The sequence below is a fragment of the Xiphias gladius genome, chromosome 4 (assembly GCF_016859285.1).
Source record: "Xiphias gladius isolate SHS-SW01 ecotype Sanya breed wild chromosome 4, ASM1685928v1, whole genome shotgun sequence".
Lineage (NCBI taxonomy): Eukaryota > Metazoa > Chordata > Actinopteri > Istiophoriformes > Xiphiidae > Xiphias > Xiphias gladius.
Genome location: NC_053403.1, coordinates 22844207 through 22866584, shown reverse-complemented (window position 1 = coordinate 22866584; position 22378 = coordinate 22844207). Strand labels below are relative to the sequence as shown.

General features: G+C 38.3%; 1 protein-coding gene and 1 non-coding gene across 6 annotated transcripts in view; one reads left to right on the top strand and one right to left on the bottom strand.

Annotated features, from left to right (window-relative positions):
* Window positions 1-4969: 4969 nt before the first annotated feature.
* Window positions 4970-22378, top strand: part of map3k7 (mitogen-activated protein kinase kinase kinase 7) — a 33374-nt gene continuing 15965 nt past the window's right edge. For 3 of the 5 annotated variants that reach the window (XM_040124806.1, XM_040124803.1, XM_040124807.1), the window contains exons 1-12: window positions 4975-5136; window positions 5847-5966; window positions 6101-6211; window positions 9172-9237; window positions 9402-9447; window positions 11444-11582; window positions 16529-16653; window positions 17494-17622; window positions 18023-18153; window positions 19536-19617; window positions 21403-21533; window positions 21670-21817. In XM_040124806.1, coding sequence (XP_039980740.1) covers window positions 5874-5966; window positions 6101-6211; window positions 9172-9237; window positions 9402-9447; window positions 11444-11582; window positions 16529-16653; window positions 17494-17622; window positions 18023-18153; window positions 19536-19617; window positions 21403-21533; window positions 21670-21817 — 1201 coding nt within the window. In that variant the 5' untranslated portion in view covers window positions 4975-5136; window positions 5847-5873. The other 2 variants (XM_040124805.1, XM_040124804.1) reach the window with 2 other exon arrangements.
* On the bottom strand, window positions 13587-13777 carry LOC120789501. Its single transcript, XR_005707404.1, has one exon. It is a non-coding gene; the product is annotated as a U2 spliceosomal RNA (small nuclear RNA).

The window sequence follows — 22378 nt, the reverse complement described above, 5'->3', positions numbered from 1 at the left end:
AAATGACCCCAAGGTTCCTTACAGTATGACTGAAGGCCAAGGTAATGCCATCCAAAGTAACTTCTGTGTATGATTAGAATATGTTTGTCTGAGATGTTTAGGGCCATGTATAATTACTTCTGTTTTGTTTTCTTTAGAAGTCAAAAATTACAGGTTATCCAGGCCTTCATGTCTTTATGACATTCCCTAAATTTGACTACCTGATTAGTTTCATCTGGTTTAATAGATAAATACAGCTGGTTGTCATCTGTGTACCAATGGAAATTTATGTGCTGCTTCCTGATAATATTGCCTAAAAAAGCATATATAGGGTGAAAAGTATCGGTCCTAGCACAGAACCCCGTGGAACTCCATGACTAACTTTTGTGTGCATGGAAGAGTCATCGTTAACATTAACAAACTGGAACCTAACTTATAAATATGACTTAAGATAGCCTAGTGTGCTACCTTTAATCCCAATGACATGTTCCAGTCTCTAATACAATTTTGGGATTGATGGTTTAGCAGGACAAGTATAGAGACAAGTCCATTGTCTGAGGCCATGAGAAGATCTTTGGTAACCTTCACCAGTGCAGTTTCTGTGGTACGATGTACTCTAAATCCTGATTGAAAATCTTCAAACATACCCTGTGAGAATATCTGCTGCATAGCACCGGCACGACATACTGTACCTTACAGTATGACACAAGTACTTACCATGTGTCCATGGGCAAGCATACAAAGTCAACCAAATTATGACCCAGGACAGAACCTTGGGGCTCACCACAAGACAGAGTTTCTGTAACTTTCTATGACTATTCCTTTAACTTCCAAAAACTGACAATTTGACATTCAAACCCACTTCACGCAGCTGACATTAATGCAAACTATATGCAGCGACTGGCCAGGTATGTGGAGGTGAGAAAATAAGCAGGGTGTGAATTTCTTTACGCAACTTTTTCTGTCATTTTTCATGTGTAAAACCGAGTGCAAAACTATGAATGCCTTTCAGAATAGAGTGAAAGTGTGCGTTGTTATCCCCGTTTTCCATGGCAGCAGGATTTCCTACATGCAACTTACAACCCAGATGAAAGCTCTATTTTGTCCTCTCAAAGATCACATTAAATTCCATTCCCAGCTGGTAAATGTCACTTTGTTATTGTAGGATATTGCTCAGCTTCATCAATCTCACCATTTTGCTGCATTTTGATGCAACATGCTGGAAGGACGCCTCCTTTGCAAGCAGACCCAACCCATTCTCACTCCCAAGTCGTCACATATGGATACTTGGTCAGGGGCCGTTTTGACGCACTGGGTACCCCCTTTCGTGTCATTTTTCAACTTGCATGGTACACTATGCAAAGAAGTGCAACATTTATTAATGAAAGCAGAGATGCCTGGAAGTGGTTCGGGTAGATGGCAGGCATACAAAGTGCACAACTGTCACACCAGAAACCGGGGTTTGCATGAACATTTTACTGATATGTTTAGTATGTAGATTAACAATATATCATCATTATGTTAATAAGACTGTATTCCGATTGCAGTTATGTTTTGTACAAAACATATTTGCTGTTGCAGTTAACTTGTGTAGAGACATCATTTTTAAGTAGACAGCTCACCTGTCACACTACCCTGCATGTTTAAAAATAACGCTAAAGGGGTACCCAGTGTGTTAAAAAGTTACATCAAACATCAAGCATCCTTATGTGACGAGTTGGGGGTGAGAATCCATGTCACTCTTCCAGAAGGACAGTGGTTTATCAGGTCTGACTCACCAAAGATTTTAGGCAGCTGAAATAGTAAATAAACATGCAACTTCCTGTTGACCACGGGTCTCAAACCACATCAGTGTGCTGGTTGTCCCAGAAAAACTACAAGGTGAGAACATTTTAATCACCTTTGAAATGAGCAATTAAAATAATTATTTCAGGGGAGAGAGATGGCCCTGCCATTAACAACCCTTTGTTCAATATCACACCAAATTAGTTCATGATCATTAGTATGAGTTGTGCTTGCCTAGTGATTTGGAAAGCCTCCGTTGAGAACTTGCTTATTACTCCCTGTGAGTGGAGCTTGTGATTAGCATTCATGAAGTGCAGTGTTTATATAGCATCCCTCCTCACAAATGTAATTTTGACATTACATAAGTGTTTCTTGCCTGGTCAAGGAGGGTCTTGCTTGCGAGGCTAAATTGCTATATCAAAGTACAGCAGAACTTCCTCTGAACTTAGAAGTCCATAAAGAAAGACTTTAAAGTGCTCTGAACCAACAAGTTGTATTTATCCCAAAGTCAAATGTCATGTCAAAATTCAAGTTTAGTATCCCATCCAATGTTCCTAGGCCCACTGTGACTTGCAGCAATCCTTGATGAGCCGGCCTAAGCTCTCTAGGAAAATCTACGGAAAAAAAACGTACTTTGAAATTACCAAAAATGAACACAACGTTTCAGCAATTAGTACAAACACAAAATATAACAAAGGGATTATAATACAACAGTACAGAGGAGGTATGTAGATTGTTATGGAAAGTCCTGCATTCAAAATTCTACTTAAATAAAAGTACAGAATTCCCAGCAAAACATACTCAAGGTATCAAAAGTAAAACTACTAATTAGGAAGCAACCCTATCAGTGTTGCAGTCAAGACCAGAAGTATTTGGACAGTTACACATGTTTTTTTTTCCTTCAGGCTCTGTGCTTCAGCACATTCAATCTGAATTAAATAATGGATTCTACATTAAAGTGCCAAGTCTCAGCTGTAATTTGAGTAGGTTTAAATCAATATAGAAAGAACTGTGTTCGAAATATAGACCTTTAAACAAACAGTGCCCAATCCTGGGGGTTCAAAAGTAATCGGCCACCTGGCCACTAAATGTTTCTTGGGCAGCTGTGTGTTGTTTCAATGTTAGTTCATGCACAAAAATCTCACACATGGCTCAGAGTTGACTGAGAGTTGAGAGTAGCCATTTAGATTGAGGTGCAGTTGTCTGTCAATTTGAGGAGTGAAGAGGTGACCATGCAATTGAAGAAGATAAAAACGACTTAAAAAAAAGAAAAAATCTATCAGGAATATAAAAAGAAGTTGGTTTGCTAAAATCAGCAGTTGGGTACACTCTAAAAAAGCAGGTGTGTACAGGAAAACTAGAAAATGGCAAACAACCTAGTAGACTGAGGAGCACAGGTCTTGTGGATATGAAGAAACTAACTTGCATGGCAAAGAAAAACCCTTTTATGACTGCACAACAACCTAAAAACAGAGCTGCAGCCAGGCTGCAGTTCACAAAAACACACAAAAAGAAACTGGTAAAGTTTGGAACAAAGTTCTATGGACTGATTGAAAAAAAAATCAATCTCTATCAAAATTATGAAAAAAGGAAATTATGGGGAAAAAAAAGGAACAGCTCGTTAGGCAAAGCCAGCACCTCATCTGTCAAAAATGGCGGTGGTTGGTTCTGTTATGGCTTGAGCATATATGGCTGCTGATGGATCTGACACTGGCATTTGATTTCAGTGCTGACAAAAGCGACAGGATTAATGCAGAGGTATACAGGAGCATTCTGTGTCATCAAATTCAGCCAAATGCATCAAAAGTCATTGGACAACATTTCATCATTCAGCAGGACAACATACAAAGATAGCCTACACAGAGCTTTTGACGGTGAGGAGGTGGAATATTCCTCGACTGACTGAGTCAGTCACCTGATCTCAGTCCAACTGAGCAGCTTTCCACTTGGTGAAGACCAGACTAAAGGCAGAGAGACCCCACAACAAAAAAGAGCTGAAGGTGGCTGCAGTGAAGGCCTGGGAAAGCATCACCAGGGAAGATAAAAAAGTGTCAGCTGATGTCTGTGGGTCAAAGACCTCAGGTGGTCATTGACTGCAAAGGATTTTCCACAAAATACTAAATATGATGATTTTGTTTGACTTCATCAGTATCTGTCCAATTACTTTCGTACCCCTAAAATTTGGGCACTGTGTTTAAAGGGCTGTATCTCCCACGCAGTAGTTCTGATATTAATGTGTACCTACTCAAATTAAAGGCAAGACTTGGCACTTTAATGCAGTATCCATTATTTTATTTCAAATTGAATGTGCTGAAGCTCAGAGCCTGAAGAACAGATCATCAATAACTGTCCAAATACTTCCAGTCTTGACTGTATATCATTATGTATTATAATATTGGATTTGAATGGATTACCATGCATGCATCATTTATTGTTTTAACCTTTTGAGGTGGAACTATTTTGAACTACCCCATATAGTGCTGGATAGTTTACTCTGTAACATAATATCATATTTGATAAGATGATCATTTGTTTTGTATTAAAAACTTAATTGGAAATGTATGACTCAAACTAGTAATTATAGCTGTGAACTGTAGTGGAGTTGAAATGTAAAGTAACATAATATGGAAATACTCAAATAAAAGAAAAAAACTCAAAAGTTGTATTTAAGAACAGTAGTTGGGCAAATTATTGACAAAATATTCTTAACGTTCACTCACTAGCTTGTTTTGCATATTTCAACTGCATCTCACAGGTCTCCTCGGTGGATGGAGTTTGCTCAGACGAGAGGTTGGTCAGCCTCAGCCTCTCTATGCAAACTCCATCCACTCTTCACCCACAAGTCCAATGTTACAGTGAGTGTGTGAGGGAGCTTATCCTTTAGAATTAAAAGTACTTACAGAAAGTTCATCCAAATTCAAATTGTTGAAAGTAAAGAAAAGAAAAGAAAAGAAAAGAGTTGCATGCCAAATGATTAATTCATAATTTATTCAAAAATATTATTAGAAAAACGGTTGATTGGATGGTTGGTTGGTTCTGCTCCCAAAGTTGTGTCCCCGCATATGAGAATGGAGCCCGTGTAAAACTGACTGCTAGAATTAAAGTACTTTAATTCGTTGACTTATCAACGATGCAAAGAAAGAAAAAAATCCTAGTCTTTCGTTTTTTAAAAGGTTGGAATGAGAACTCCTGTTTAGTGTGCAGGGGACACAATTGCAGTGGGCACACACTTCCTGATGGAGCTGCTCCTGCGAAGAATAAAAATACACTCCTAGCAAGCCAGCTAGACGAGTTATGAAAAAGTTATGTTTTGGCTATCAAGTGGATAGAAAAAGAATATTTTTAGAAATGGACGATATTCGTCGGTTTTCGGTACATGAATAATAGAAAATATCTCCATGTCAACAAAGCCGGCAGCGGTGACAAGTCAACTGCGAAGCGTTGGATTGCTGGAGCTAGTAAATCCCAGTAGCTAGAGTTAGCAACCAGGCCAGCCAGCTAACGCAACCTGGCAAGCTAATGCAGCCTAGGCCTTAGGTATCTTCTTTATACTTGCGTCTGTGGTATGATTAAACTGTGATCAACGCCGTTTGCATCGATGCTATAGGATTGAAGCTTAGCTTTATGTATGCCAAAAGCTAAATTTGATCTTTCTTGACTTTAAGTGAGTTTGTCTAGGGCAGCTACAGTTAGCTCTGCTAGTTAAGCTAAGTGGTTAGCATAACGCTAACGTTATGCGGTTCTACTTCGTTTGACAGCTCGGGACAGAATGTCTAACTAACCGTGCTTCTATATTTGAAGCAGCTAATATAAGTCTATGTATATATATATATATATATATACATATACATATACATATATATATATATATATATATATATATATATATATATATATATATATATACATATATATGTTATGTTATTAAGCCATGTTACTATGTAACGACACATTTGTCATGCAGCTCTGCCATTACGATAAATGTCTTGAAGCAAGTCTGCGCATCCATGAACTGAATTAAACTGTGACTAGACGTTAACATAAAACCTACGTTTTTTGTATACAATTTGCTTTCTTTTCAGTGAGTTACTAGCTGACTTTAGCTAGTAATGTCTCTAACGCTACCATCCGCCGATATGCTTGAAACACCTCCTGGATACCCATTTGAAGAAATCAACTATGAGGACATTGAAGTTGAGGAGGTAGGTTTTGTTTATTTTTGTGGTGTGTCCATGCGCCTGGAACTGTGAAGGTTAATACTCTACATGAACTTAAGCAGATAAGGTGCAGAAGCTTATACCTAGAAGTAACTGTCTTTTTAACTGTCGATTTTCAGGTGGTGGGGAGAGGAGCTTTTGGGGTTGTTTGCAAAGCCAAATGGAAAGGCAAAGACGTTGCAATCAAGACCATTGAAAGTGAATCAGAGAGGAAAGCCTTTATTGTTGAGGTATTGTTGTTATTAACCTTGATAGAGTTTTTTCACTGCTACAACAGGTTTAGTTGACTTACACATTCAAGATCCGATCTCACAATTTAATTTGTTTCACTTCATATCAACGCCATCAGTAGTAGCAGAGCAGAGAAAGCGTGATTCTAGGTTCATTGGAGATCTGGGGCCTAGCCCTGAAAATTTTGAATGAGTGAGTTCACGTCTTGATCAATAAATATGACAGTGCAAAGTGCTATATTAATAATGTTATTATCATTATTGTTATTATTATTACTGTTATTATTATTATTGTCATTATTCAAACACACTGTTTACTGTCAAAAAACATTTTTTGCCTTCTTTAATATAAACTCTCTTGCCACTTTTTTGGTATACCTGTACAATTTAATGCAGTCCAATACAACAGATCGGCCACAAATTCTACATTTTTGTTGACACCATCAGATTGGTCAATTCAATTATATGTGTATTATTGAGGTTGTACTTGATACTGGTGTTGTACTGGACTACATTATGTTTAAAGGTGTTACTAATATTCTCATGTTTGTAAATGAGGGGGAAAAAACATTAGAAAACACTTCAGTATAATGCAATCCAGTACAACATCACTGCAAACTACAACCTTAATAATAAACATATAGTTAAATTAATATCTCTCTGACAGTGTCAGTCAAAACTGAATATTATTGTCTTTGTAAAGGTAGAATTTATGGCTGAGCTGTAGTATTGGAATGCATTAGATTTTACATGTGTACCTCGTAAAGGGGCCACTGAGTGTATATGAAACTAACTAAAACAAAGCTATTTTTTAAACAATGTATGAAAAAGTCATCCTAGTCTGTAATCTGGTTGAACTGTCATTTTATTTCGTTTCAGTGAACCGTAAAGTTGAGACGCCTTATGAAACAATACATTTTATTAGAAAAATCAGCACGTTTAACCCTCTTTTTGTGTTCGAAAACAGTTTACACCCTTAGTGTTCGCTGGTCAAATTTAACTCATTGTTTGACTTCAGTAACAAGCACTGTAAAAAACACTAATGATCATCCGGTAAAATGTTTTATCTGCTAAGTAACTTGTTATTTATCCATAACCATAACTAATATACTGACTTTTATATTTTATGTACAATAGTGTTCAAACCCCGAGGGGCAGAACACTATTGTGTTTGTGCCAGTTTTTATTATTATTATTATTATTGTTTTTAATTTAATTATTTATTATTATTTTTATTTTTATTTTCTCATGAATCGGCTCAAATTGCCGTGAGCTGGAATGAGCTACAAACATGAAACTTGGCCCGATAAATGGAAATGATGTGCAAGTGCTTTCTAAGAAAAATAAGCCCAATCGGACAGATACTGGCGCTGTAATGGCCCAAAAAACGTAATTTTGGATAGGCCACGCACTTCACACTGCAAGTCTGATTGACTTGAATTTTGGCAAACCGGTCCAGCTCAATGTGCTCTAGAAAACAGCCTCTTGGACCATAAAAGTCAGCCATGATAGATTTTCCATCATTTTTAATTTCCATATCTTATGGTCCAATCATCATAAATCTGCGTACATATCTTCAAGCCGTGTTTGGGAATAGGTCTACCAAAGCATTTTGGGCCCGACCAACAGAGGGCTCCACAGATACCCAAAACATGTACCTCAAAACCCAGTGGACAGAATATCACGACTATAGGTGTGCATGCTCTGAGGGCAAGTATTAACCAAAATCTGAAGTGCCATATTAATTGGTGCAAGTGGGCGTGGCCTATCACATATTTGCTCATAACTTGAGATGCCTTTGAGCAATCCCCATTAAACTCACTGGCGGCATCTCCTGAACATACACACTAAGTTTAGTTCAAATCCGATGAAGGGGGGACAAATGGCAGAACTTGGTGAAACAAGTTTGTGATTGGTCACACGCCTTCTTTAAAAAGAATTAAACTAGCTGATGTGTGTTTGCTTGGCATGGTGAAACCTGAAACCCGCTCGTTACTGTTTGCGGCTTTAATTTTGGGCAATTGCACTGCTTCTTTCTGTTGAGTACAAATGGGTGACAACCCGCATATTGCTGCTTGTGGCTATGTTTACTATTATTTTTGTTTTGTTGGCAACATTTACTAGGTATTTCTCTGCATAAACAACCCATAGTTATAGCCTGGTCAAATTTGACTCATAACAACAAAGATGTAGTTTTTTATAGGCATTTAAAAAAAAAAAAGAAAAATGATCAAAATGTGTTCTATTGTGTTCAGTAGGTCATTGTTGAAGAGGTAATGAACAAATGTTTTGATCAGAAAAAATGAAAGATATCTTTCACACATCTAAGTTGAAAATAGGTCATATATGCCCTGAAAACAATAGGAGGGTTAAAGAAGCAACCAAGGCGTATATTTTAGAATGAGAAAGCTTAACATTGAATTTTATGGCAATCATAACAAAATGTTACATCCAGTTTTTTTGTCCAGCCACTCGGAGCTAATAAATGAATGTTTATTATCAGCTGCCACTGAATGACCAAACTTAGTAATGTTATGTGTTCATGCACACCTTTGGGGATCTGTCATCCGGCAGCCATGTTTTTATTTGGGATCCGGATGAGGGGGCAAGTCAAGCGGTCTGCAGGTTGGACTTGGGACGCCAGATACAAAATGTGTCTGAGCAAAATATGCAACACCAACTGAAAGTGTCAGGACATAAAAGCTGCCCACTGGGAAATCTCCCGGCTGTTGTTGAAGTGGAAATGGCTAAGCAAAAAATAATACAGGAGGGGAGGGACTCTGTTTTCCATTCCATCAGCACGTCGGTCTGACCTTTCCGTTTAAAACACATTGGTTCTTACACAGCTATGATCTGGGTTTGGTAGAAAAAAGGCCATGCCTGATGAACAACTTTGCAACTTCGTTGAACAGCATGCATTCAAATGGACTTTGCATAACGTTTTTCCCCTTTGTCTCCAGCTCCGACAGCTTTCACGTGTGAATCACCCCAACATTGTGAAGTTGTATGGTTCTTGCAATAGTCCAGTAAGTTAACTAGAACGCTATTATATGTTATGCTCTCTTAACTGCGCAGCCACACTGATGCTCCAACTCATCAGTGATTGTGTGTCTCAATATAGTTTTGTATGATTGTTTAGTCTATGTAGTTGATTCTGGTTGTCTGGTTGATGATTTTCTTTCCCACTCAGGTCTGCCTTGTGATGGAATATGCTGAAGGCGGGTCATTGTATAATGGTGAGTTATCTTATGCTAGAGAAGAATACTGTTATATTATCAATGATGGCATTTATTCTACCTTGCTAGTTGTGAAATGAACACAGCCTTGCACAGACATGAGAAGCAGCCCTGTTCAGTTGACCCTCCCACCGTTTGCATGTTCAGTCACCTGTCCAATTCCTTTTTCAAGTGGCCTTGCAAAGTGACATGCTGTATAGCTTTGTTTGTTCCTGCATTAAACATCCAAACAGACCTGGAAAATTCTGAGCTGTGGCAAACAACACTAATTAGTAATACTATAAGGTCTAGGTCTCTCCCCAAGCTGGCACTTCTGTTTATATTAATGGGTGAGGTGTTTGTTGTTGGTTGGTTCATGCGTTTTCATATTTATATTTTTAATTTTATAAATATTTAACATTATTACTGATGTCTTTTCTTCATTACACCTTATCTACAGATAGAAGAAACATTAACTCACATTTTAATATTTTTGTTCATCATATAGGATGTGAAAACATCAGATTTCCACACAGTCAGAGAGTGTAAAAGTTCGCATCTTGCTGATAATTCAGTTATGAAATCCTATTGCACCACGGAGTGTTTCTCCTGCCAGTCTGCTGCCAGCGCTGTCAGAAAGACACTGGAACTGAGAGTATCGGAGCACCCAGCAGAAATGAGTTGCCCTGCGTTGTGCTGTCCGGCGTTGTGCTCCCCTCCATTTCCATCATCCATCTCCTACTTCCATCACAGTTAGTTTTGTAGTTAGTTCATTTTAAGACAAAACTTGGTTTGTAAAGTTTACAGCTTGCCACACTGTTCCTTTTGCATTGATCTGTGTACTGTAAGGCAGCTAAAAAACAAGAGTACAGTGAGTCGACTCACAGAATGCAAGTCAACTTTGGGTCTTCTCAACTTACATATTGACTCATCGACTTTAAATGGACAGCCCCAATAACGTCATATTAAAGACAAATATGTGCCAGTGTTTCAGCCAAAATCAGCATCATAGGACCTCTGAAAATATGTTTGCAAGATTGTCTTTTATTGCAATCAGGTCTTGTTTTTGTAGTTCTGACTATCATTATTGTCTGTAAAAATAAGACTGCATTTCCAAAGTTAATTGCTGAGATCTGAGAATGTGGCAAAGTCTCTAAAAAGAAGTCCAACTGGGTCAAGAAACACGAGCATTCAGACAATCGGCAGGTTTTAAACAACTCCTGGGTAAGCCAAACCCTTTTTTTTAACAGAAGACCGATGCGAACCGTCAAATTATCACTCAGCCTGTTTGTCATTACAACTTAAAAGACAGACTTCCTGCTTCATTTCTGACCTAACTTACTACATACTGCAGTTCCATGCAAAAAGTTTTCTTGTACAGTTGGAAATATTTTTGACATTTTCGGTTGTTTACCTCCAATAAAGTGGTTTCAGATAATCTGGCTAACCTGGTGGCTTGTTTACAAACTGTCTGATTGTCTGAATGCTGGTGTTTCCTGCCAGTTTGGGCTTTGATGTAGCAATGCCGCTGTCCTTCCATACCTTAACAATTATTTTGGTGAGGACAATGTTATCATAATTGATTGAAATAATGTCCAAACCTCAAAAATAAAAATCAAAGTTGTAATAAACTGGGAATATACATTTAAATGTTATTGTTTATACATACAGTTAGATGCTTCTCAACTCTCATGAGTGTTTCATACTTTGAATTGGTCTTATATCAGTTTTCCCAATACATTAGTGTTTATAACAACTATCATTCCCAACAGACTCGGATTGGCATGTGTTAGTTTTTGAATACTGTTTTTGAAAAGTATATTCTCAGTTTTGGAATAAAATTGTTAAGGAAGCTACACCAATAAGGTAATCGACCCTCTGTTGTATGTCTTTGTATGAGGTTGTTTCTGTGTGAATGACATTGTCATTAATCCCTACAAGGGCTTGCTTTCTGCCTGGTTCGTCTGGACATTTATTATCTTTAGCGGTGGTTGTGACTGTATTCTCTTGTCCACAGTGCTGCATGGTGCTGAACCCCTCCCCTATTACACTGCTTCCCATGCCATGAGCTGGTGTTTACAGTGTTCTCAAGGCGTGGCCTATCTCCATGGCATGAAACCAAAGGCTCTCATTCACAGGGACCTCAAGCCACCCAAGTATGCCCCTCCTCACCTTACACTCTCTAATTTCCGGGTTCACTGTGCCAACAAAGTGCCTTATTCCTTTACTGGTGTGATTTAGTTCATGTTGTTGATCAGGCTGTCTGATGTTATTAGCCAGGTTCTTAACAATGTATCGCAAGTCAGTTGATCAATATACATTTTTATAATTCAAAATACTATGACTACTACAACTACTATATTATTAACAAGTTTGATAAGAGAATGTTAAAGAACATGGAAAACAATGAAAGACAGGGACTGGGAAAAAATAGATTATATGTAGGGGTCTAGTAGAGCATTGACCTTGAGATGCCAGATGTTATCCTGTTTTAGATGCAAAAGATACAGTATACAACAATATGAGTACACCCAGTGTCATCTTACAATTATTGTGTTATTTTTAACTTATAGTATAGGGTATTTGATCTTATGTATAACTACAAAATTTCTGGAGAAATTTTGAGTGTTCCTGCTGCTTGGTGTGTATCCAGGATAGCTGGCAGCTACTGCAGCTGTCTTGAAACATCTGCAACTTCTTTGCAGCTACACTATCAATGGCTTTCCACATGGTGGTGCTATCACAACAATTTTTGACTATGTGAAACATTTCACAGTGGGCCTGCAGTCTGCCAAGTTTCAATTCTGTAGCCTTTACAGTTTTCAAGATAAAAGTGATTTTATGTACTCCTCATTAATAATTGAATAACTCATTATTATGAGAGATAGCAACAATCTGTTTACAAAATAATATGGCCTTGTCATGCTTGACATTTTAAATTGGAACTATGTTTCTAGCCATTACTATGTGGGAGTTGTCGTTTTTCCACTACAGCACCCCTAGTGGCAACCAGCATGAAACTGCAGTTTTTTTCATTGTTGCAGTCTGTACATTGCAATAAATTTGGCTGCAATTAGATGAAGCGAAGAAGAGTTATAGCAGATTGAATTGATTTGACCATACCCACAAGTTTGTTATCCAATCATGGAAAATCACTATATGATATCAAACATCAAACATATGGGCAGTGTTCGGGGTCATCCAAACAGGGTATGTATCATGTTTGGTGATGCTTGGATGAAGGACGTAGGATGGGGAGTCAAAAGTATGTCTCGCAAAAAATTCAAAGTGGCGGAAAAAATTTGTGGTGTGTGGTTTATATTAATCTCTTCAGCTTAATCAACTGAATCAATAGACACCAGAATTTTTGTTCTTCACCTCATGGTTGCAGAGATATTAGTCAAAGTATTTTGCACTATTTGTTAGTTCATTTCTCACCACATGATGGCACTATCACTGCGATTTTAGAGTATGTGAGGCATTGTTGTATGGGGAAGCTGTTCACCAAGTTTCAGTGCTAGTGCATTCCTTATTTTTAAGACAGTACCAATTTGTTGATTTGGCCAACCCAAAGTTTCTGCTCTCTGTCTAATAGGTTTGTTTTGTTTTAGTCAGCCTAATGATGGCCTCCTTCATTTGCATTGACACCTCTTTGGACCGCATATTGAGTGTTTCCATTAACAGCTACCAAATAAAAATTCAACACTTGGGCTCAACTTCAGACCTTTTATCTGCTTAATTTGTGATGAAATAACAAGGGAGCAGGCCACACCTGTCCATGAAACTGATTGTCAGTCAATTGTCCAATTACTTTTGAGCCTCTGAAAATATAGGGATGCTGTGTAAAACCTTTACATTTACTCATTTGGCACATGCTTTTATCCAAAGTGAGGCAATTTAGGGTTCAGTGTCTTGCCCAAGGACACATTCTGCAGACAGGAGGAGCCGGGGATCAAACCGCCAACCCAGCGATCAGCGGCTCTAACATCTGAACCATAGCCACGTAAAAAAATATCAGTGAGTCAACAGAGTGGTTTTGCGCAATTCTAATCTGTAATTCTAAACTTCCAGGGTATTTGACTCACTTTCTTTGGCCCACTGAGAATGTAAAATTAGAATCTATATGTTTCTGTCAATGCTGGGTTTTCCACAAGGCTCGAGAAGGGTGCACCATTCTCAACAGAACTGAAATGCCAGTTTGATGTGTGAAGTGAATGGAGCAAGTCCCTTTTTCAAGTCCTGAAGCTAAAAATCTCTTTAATATGTTATTCTCTTATAGAGGACATATCAGATATTAAACTGTTTAGAAAAGATACTAGACTTGATCTTAGCCAAAAGGCTAAGAAGCGATGTATAAAAATGGCTGAACACCATAGCTTTCTCAATATTACCCTGGGCTGTGTCTAATGTAGTGTGGCTTCACATGCTAAGGAACTGCTTGAACAAGTAAAAAACCGTATTGTAAGACTTAATAAAGATGGGAGAGGGTATAAGAACTACTGTTGGCTACTGAATATAAGCCAAAGCACAGTTCCAGTAGTGGTGATGTATAGGAAGAGCCATACTACCAATTACAGAAGGCGCAGTGGCCGTCATCAAAAACGACACCACGCACAATTTACTATTTATGCAACCTTGCATTGAAAACCAGGCGAGTAAGTGCCTCTAACTTGGCACAAGGATTATCTGTGGAAATTGGTGTTTCAGTAACTACTCAGACCATTGTATGAAGTCAACCTCTACGGTCCAAGAAAAAAACATTGCTTATTAAACAGAACACCCTTAGAGTATTAGAAAGCGGAGGGTAGAGAAAGAAAACCGCTACCGCAAAGAGCAGCTGAAAAGAATCATCTGTGAAGAATGGCAGGACATTTCTCATAGATCACAGATTTCTGCATGACTGGTATTATCCATGCCCAGGAAGATTAATTTAGTCATCAAAAGTAAAGGCAGACATACAAAATATTGAAAAAATAAAATAATGGATTTTCACTAATGAAGAGTGAACTGACTTTTGTTGACATTGGGTCTTAAATATGGACCATTCCTCATTCAAACATCTCTGTTTTTCAGAATAATTGGGTACATCCTTTGGCTTTGGCTGAAATCAAATGACACTGCATTAAAGGGACAGGATTTGTAATTTCTTAACATTTAAAAGATATTGACCAGGGGTGTGCTCAGTTTTGTTGTATGCTATACAGGTGTAAAGATTTAAAATCTGAAATGAAAACATGCATGCGAAACCACACATTTTTGGCTAACTGGCTTTCGATAACAAAGCAGAACATTGGAGGGAGTCTACTCTGACTCCTTTTTCATTTCTTTATATTTCATGTTGACAAATAAGGTAGGAGATGTTCAGACCATCATTAACAGTGTATGAATAAACTTTCAGTCATTTCAATGAGACCACTGCATTGGCAAAGCAGGTGTCATGACACAGAGGGCTCCAGCATTAAAACAATGCACGGTTTTTGTCCTTTTTTAATCCGACCCATTTTATGTCACAATGCAGTTCACAGTTTCCTAGCAGATATCTTTGTACATTCTTTGATTATATGATTCTTTGTGCCTTGCCCCTCTTTATGACAGCAGGCTTTTTGCCACAACTGTGGTGTTTGGGTGGCCATTCGGAATAGGTATAAACACTATACAACACCTTTAAATGTCGGTAAACGACACATCGCACAAATTAACACAGTGCCGTTTTATCAGTCCTAACAACCAGTTAAGTACAGTCCTGGTTGAAATTATTGGCAACCCTTATTTTTAACTACAGAATTTGGAATATCTTCAGAAATAAATGCAAATGACCCAATTCTGTATAAAAAATGAAATGAAAAATACAGACATAAAATGTACACTCAATACTATTACTGGCACCCTTCTGATGGGTTTAAATTAGTTCCTCAAACAAACAAAAATGAAAAAACAAACAAGACCCACTTGTGCTTAATTTTCAGTGTTTACATAACCTAAATTACTCAATGAATTATGGTTTTATGACATAAAAAGGCAAAGACAAGCTCTTTCTGAAAGCACCAGAAATGCTATTATTAAAAAAACAACAATTCCAAAGGCAGCAGGGCAGTCGCCAAAGATCTTGAAATCCCTGTTTCAACAGTTTGTAATGTTGTCAAGAAGTTTCGCTGCCATAAAACTCTTAAGACTTATCCAGGACACGGTTCCAGACAAGACATCTAAAGAGCTTCAGTCTGACCTGGAGCATCTGGAATGGTGGTTTGAGCACAAAAGAACTGTTGAAAAGGAAAATATGGACTGTTTTTTAACTGGCCAGCAATGAGTCCTGACCTAGATCCCATTGAAAACCTTCGGAGAGAGCTTAAATCTGCCATTGGAAAAGTGGCAGAAACTACCAGCTGCCAGGTGCAAGAAGCTTCTAGATGGTTATATGAAACATTTAGAGGCTGTCAATGTTGCCAAAGGGTCTGCAACCAAATGTTGATGGGTGCCAATAATTCTGTCTGGGGTATATTTTGGGTTTGTATTATTTCACTACTATGCAATATTTGTTTTTTATTTTCTTTTGTTCAGTAACCATGGACATTTTATTAAAATATTTCTTATTATACATAATTGGTTAATTTTCATTTATTTCTGAAGATATTCTAAATTCTGTACTTAAAATTCAGGGGTGCCAATAATTTCAGCCAGGACTGTAGCATTACTGAAGGATATCTAGATCCCAGAGGTTGTTTACTCTGCTCTGATGGGGGAAAAAAGCTCCTGGCAGGACTCTGTGGGAATGACCAGCTGGTGTGTTTTCTAGAGAACTGTTTCCAGGAATAACAAGGTCAAGCATTGTGACAAATTGTCAACTCTGGGTTATTGTACATGAATTTATTTAGGGATATACTCTATTTAATGATACTTTTTAGAGTTACTACTAAGTCTGTACTTGCACTTCCTTTTCCTGTGATGAGATTTTGTTAATACACTGATATTATGCAAGTTAAAGTACATCATTCAATGTGTAATTGTGTTCAAATATGTATATTGTGTTGTATTGGTAGTTGTTAACAGTAGTTAACAGTTCAAAGGTTCTTATGGGGTTTATTTCTGGTCTTCTTTGTTTTAGTCTGCTTCTAGTGGCAGGCGGCACCGTGCTGAAGATATGTGACTTTGGAACAGCTTGTGACATTCAGACCCACATGACCAACAACAAAGGAAGTGCAGCATGGATGGCCCCAGAGGTTTTTGAAGGTAAGTATGAATGGCATTCCAAGTATTTATTTTGATAAGTTCCCTGTTCCCTGTTTTTTTTAACTAAAATGTATTCCTATGTATCCACGGTTACTTTTCTATAAATTCTCAGAATCACCGCAAACCAGTAAACCTACTCACCAATTTGTATGTCCTCTTTTTTGCACCCAACTTTGCTTCATCACCTTTCACCTTAATTGCAGCTTAGTGCTCCCAGCATGGAAGCATTAATTCTTGATTCATCATCAACTGCCTTACTCTCCTGCCCTTTTGATAGTAGTCTCCCAAGCGTAGTGAGAAGATTAATGGAGCTAGTTCCTTTATGTGCCCCTGTGCCCCTACACAGCGGTGTAGAAGTTTTGTTCTCATTCAGCCAGAAGCCCAATGTATTTCTAAATGATAAGGCATGTTGTTGGCGAGGTGGTCAGGAGGAAAGACGAATTAAATCCTTGTCATTATCTTGTTTTCATAGACAAATTAAAAGGATCCCTCAAAACTAAACAGCTCACTTTTGCCCTCTCTGAACTTGTTACAAATAATTTTAATCAGTGTGAAATGTTATCAGAACGCCTCAACACAGCAAGTTAAAATAGGTGTATGATGTGCACTTAAATGCTGCAGTCTTAGGCCCAGTAATTAAGCAACACAGGAGCTATTCCTTGGTAAAAATTGCTCCCTTATTGCCTCCTCCTCCCCTCTGAAAGCAGATATGAGAGAAAAGCTACTGTACTTTCCCTCATTCTCATCTCTAATGTGCCACAGAGAATTACCTCAAATGGAGCCTTTTTTACCTGTTTGCAAAGGGCCTAAGTGTTTCTGTGGGTTCCTCTCTACTTGCAGGCAGCAATTACAGCGAGAAGTGTGATGTGTTCAGCTGGGGAATCATTCTCTGGGAGGTGATCACTCGCAGGAAGCCCTTTGATGAAATTGGAGGACCAGCTTTTCGCATTATGTGGGCTGTGCACAACGGTGAGTCACTGACTGTTCTGGGGGATAGGGAACATAGGCCATGTCCAGCTGTCAGCCACTGTGAGTCCTCAGACGTGCCTGCCCAGCTGGGCCTGATGGGAGACTGTGAAAGTAAAGAGCCTGGTAGAAAAGAGCGGCTGAAAGACTGCGGCACTCCCTGCATTTTTTCTTATACAGAAATGGATGGAGAATACTAATGGGACATTAATAATACCTGGGGACAAATTTGATATTTTTCACACCTGAATCCGCCTGCCTGAGTCATTACTGGCTCAAGCAGTAGGAGACAGCATAAATTTGCATAAATTTGAAATATTTCTTTGCTTGTCTTGTGTGATGTCAAAAGTTATTTGTTTCTTTGACTGTGTGTGAGCAAATACTTTATTTTTTTTACATTCAGGAACAAGACCTCCTTTAATCAAAAATTTGCCTAAGCCCATTGAGAGTCTGATGACTCGCTGTTGGTCTAAAGACCCTTCTCAGCGGCCTTCCATGGAGGAGATAGTGAAGATCATGACTCATCTAATGAGGGTAATCTGTCCCCAAATGCTACTTACAATCTTTATAAGGCTTCCATGAAACCGGGGTGAATTAATCAATAAGCCTAAATAGTTAAATCACAGAGAGTGGAATCAGAATCAGAGTTAAGGAATGAATGGGAAAAACTTAAAATTTTAATGCTACATGCAGTATTCAATAACGTATATTTATATATATATATATATATATAGAGAGAGAGAGAATATATATATATATATATATATATATATATATATATATAAACCAATTTTAAGGTATGGACTTCAACGGATTCAGCACAGCATTTCTAACTCAGTATACAGTCACTTGAGCAGCATGGCAGGAATGTTGAACATGAGTTACATCACCATGTAAATATAACCTGGCTTCATGTAGCTTTTTGTTATTCGATTGAGGAGAGCTGTGGTTACAGAAAATTTGTTGACTGAATATGAGTATTATTTGCATTATTTTGACCTACATTATATTGTAGCACTGTGAATAAAGTTAAATCCTATTAGCGGCACAGACCGCCATTTATTTCTACCTCCAAATAACTCTTCTGTTGGCAAGGTTACCTTGTAATAAATGTATATTATTTTCAGTTTTTCTTTTCCATCAGTAAAGGAATAATTGAAATTTATTTATTTTACATAATGTTGTTGCAGAATGTCATGTTCAATGTGGAATGCATTAAATAAAAATACTGTATCAAATAAAAATAAGCCAATGCAATAGACACACTCAAAGACAAGAATATATCATGTTAAGTTAAAGGTAGTGTTGTGGAAGTTTTGTTAGTTGTTTGAGAGTTTAGCGAACAACTATAAACCAGCTAATAGGTAATGGATAGAACATTGGTTTAGCACATATAGGTGTAGTGGACCTAATCTAATCATTTTGCCAAGAGGACAGGCATATTTACTGAGTCCGGATTTAGCAGGGAGCTCTGAATGAATACTCTGCTGAGTATTTGAGACACAGAAGTAGGCGTATTTGCTACCCAGCCTGGGCAATAACAGTTTTGATGTTTTACCTGTTATCACAAGTTTCTTTTAGTAAATGGCGCCCACAGATTCAATGGTGTTGGTTGGCTCACCTATACCATCAGATTTCAACCGTGTGGTTGGTCTGCTTTGCTTTCACAGCGCAAACAAACTGCAGACAGCAAGAGAAGCAGAGTCTGATTGACACCTTTTAGATCAGCCTAAACTAGTTAAACCAAAAAGGGTGTGCAAAGTGTGCGTAGTTTATTTGCAGTCTGTCGCACCACAACACCTAACTGTGCGATATGCTTATCCCATGCATGCACTGCTTGTTTGGTATATGCTTATTGAAGCTGTGTTTTTTTAAATCCAGCCTTAGTTATTCTTCCCTCTGATTTCTTTTTGCAGTACTTCCCAGGATCTGATGAACCCCTGCAGTATCCATACCATTATTCAGATGAGGGACAGAGCAACTCCGCAACTAGTACAGGTACAAGAGGCATCTTCAAACTCATGGGATGCGCCAGTACAGTACAGGTATCCGGTGATGAACACAGAATGATGAAGGAGTTCTTGAACGGAACAAAATGCATTATGTTTCAATAACGTATAGTATGTTTATTTGACCTTATCGGGCCTAACTCTCTTTCTGGACAGCATAAGTATTGCTTTGGAAAATCTTTTGATTGGTATTTATTAGGGCTGTCGCTTAGAAGAGTTGATGCATCAGTTGAGAGTTGACTCGCATTTTGTGAGTTGATTCACTGCACTTTTTTTTTAATAAGCTGCCTCACAGTACACAGAACAATGCTTTGTGTACTGTGAGGCACATAATAACTATTTTCAAAAAATACTGTATAAACAAGTATTTTTTGAAAATCGGTAAACCACAAAACTAACTTTGATGGAAGTAGAGATAGATGATGGACAAAAAAGGGCAGCCGACCGATAGCGCAAAGCCACTCGGATACTCTCGATTCTGGTGTTTGGCTGACAGCACTGTCAGCAGCCCGGCAGGAGAGACACTATGCGGCAAAGTAAGATTTCAGCAGAGCTATGACCAAGCCAACTTTTACTTTCACATTAAAAAACATTAAAATGTGAGTTTTTAGGTAAAGCATGAGGGTCTTGCAGGAGTATGGTGCGGGGGCGGCTGTACTGCAGCTGAGCTGAACTGATACTACATGTGTATACAGTCACCGAGCACTTTATTAGGAACACCTGTACACCTGCTTATTCATGTAATTATCCAATCAGTCAAGTATGTGGCAGCAGTGCAATGCATAAAATAACGCAAATACAGGTCATGAGCTTCAGTTAATGGTCACATCAAACATCAGAATGGGGAAAAAATGGGATCTTCGTGACTTTGACGGTGGCATGATTGTTGGTGCCAGAGCATTTCTGAAACTAATGATCTCCTGGGATTTTCAGACTCAACAGTCTCTAGAGTTTACTCATAATGGTGCAAAAAACCTCCAGTGAGCAGCAGTTTTGCAGACAGAAATGCCTTGTTGATGAGAGAGTACAGAGGAGAATGGCCAGACTGGTTCCAGTTGACAGAAGGTCTCAGAGCATCTCAGAATGCCCAACATATCGAAACTTGAATGTGGATGTATGACAAATCTGACAAATCTGCAGAAATTATGTGATGTCATGTCATGTCAACATGGACCAGAATCTCAAAGCCACAAAGACTTGAGGCAATTTTGAGTGCATATTATTATTATGGTGTCAATAAAGTGCTAATAAAGTGCTTGCTGAGTGTTTCTCCTATTTGTAGATAAGGTGTAATCAAGAAAAGACATTAGTAATATTGATGAGTGTATTTAAACTGAAAAATATAAATACAAAAAAGCATGAACCAACAGTAACAAGAACCTGACCCATAAATACAAAGACGATGATACCACAACCACCACCACCACACACACACACACACACACACACACACCTTGTAACAGTAATGCCAGGGTGGAATAAAGTCCATTATTCAGTGAAGGTACAGGACTGGCACTGTATCAGTGTTTCAGTCTGAACCTATACAGCTCTGGGAACTTATCAATCCATTACAAAATTTCTACATTTCTCTCAAAAAGTTTGAATTTTCTTTTCAACCATGAGTTTTTTCAGATGTTTTCGGTGTTATGAAACACCAAACAGAATTAGAAAATGGCACAAAAGTAATGTAAAATCTTAGAAGAAAGGCATCAGCTTTGAGAAAGTATGAAATCTATAAAACTTGTCTCCTGTCCTGTGTCTCGGGGAATAACAGGTTCATATTTGGACTACACTGCTACCAGCACAAGCAACAAAAGTGATGCAAACATGGAGCACAGTGATTCTCAAGGGAGCAACGACACTATCAAGATTACCCCTCAGTTTGCTCCTCATTTCAAGCCAAAGGTATGGCCATCTATCATATTTCTGCCAAACCCATTGAAACTTTGTCTGTAACAACAAATACAAATGAAGTCATAGGAATAAAAAATACTATCAAAACACAACCTCCTGTAGTGAATGTTTTCTTCTGTTCTGTCAGGGAGATCCATTGAGGAGTCTACCTCTGTCCAGAGGAGGCAGCGTTGAGAGTCTGCCTACACGGACACAATGCCTGGCATCATCTGACAGCAAAAGAATGAGTGCTGACCTATCAGAGCTGGAGCCCAAGATGCCATTTGCACCTGCAGGTAATGGGACACAGTACATTACACAAAGCAAAACATGAAAAGCAGAAAGGGGAGCTTAAACAAGACACATTAGCATGATGTTATTTTTTAATTTTATAGTTAATAAGCAAAGTTGTACAGGAAAGACGTAGTGTTATTGTCGAGGCAAATCTTGCTGGTATGAGGGCGTTCTGAGTCCACAAGAAGCCGCTGTCCCAACACCTGAGTCAGATTCTTTGTCATGTGCTTTCATCACTTTGAGGTAAAGATTGATTTCTCATATAAACACATCCAGGCCGTCAGACCCACCCAGCTGTCAACCATCTTCCCTCCTTCAAAGGCTCTGACAGAAAGCAGCAGATTCACTAGAGCTGTCATGGTGAAATTACACCTCAGGAGTTCTCTCGTGGTTTTGATTTGAATTTGATTTAAGCTCAGAGTTTATTTAAGGATTGTTTTTGTTTGTTTTTTTTTGTTTCTGTAATTCATGCATGTTCTTGTTTCGGCTGAGAAATGTAGTGCAGTGGCTGCCTGCAGTCTACGCAGTACTGCTCCGCAGGGTCTGGAATGGACGGGGTGCAT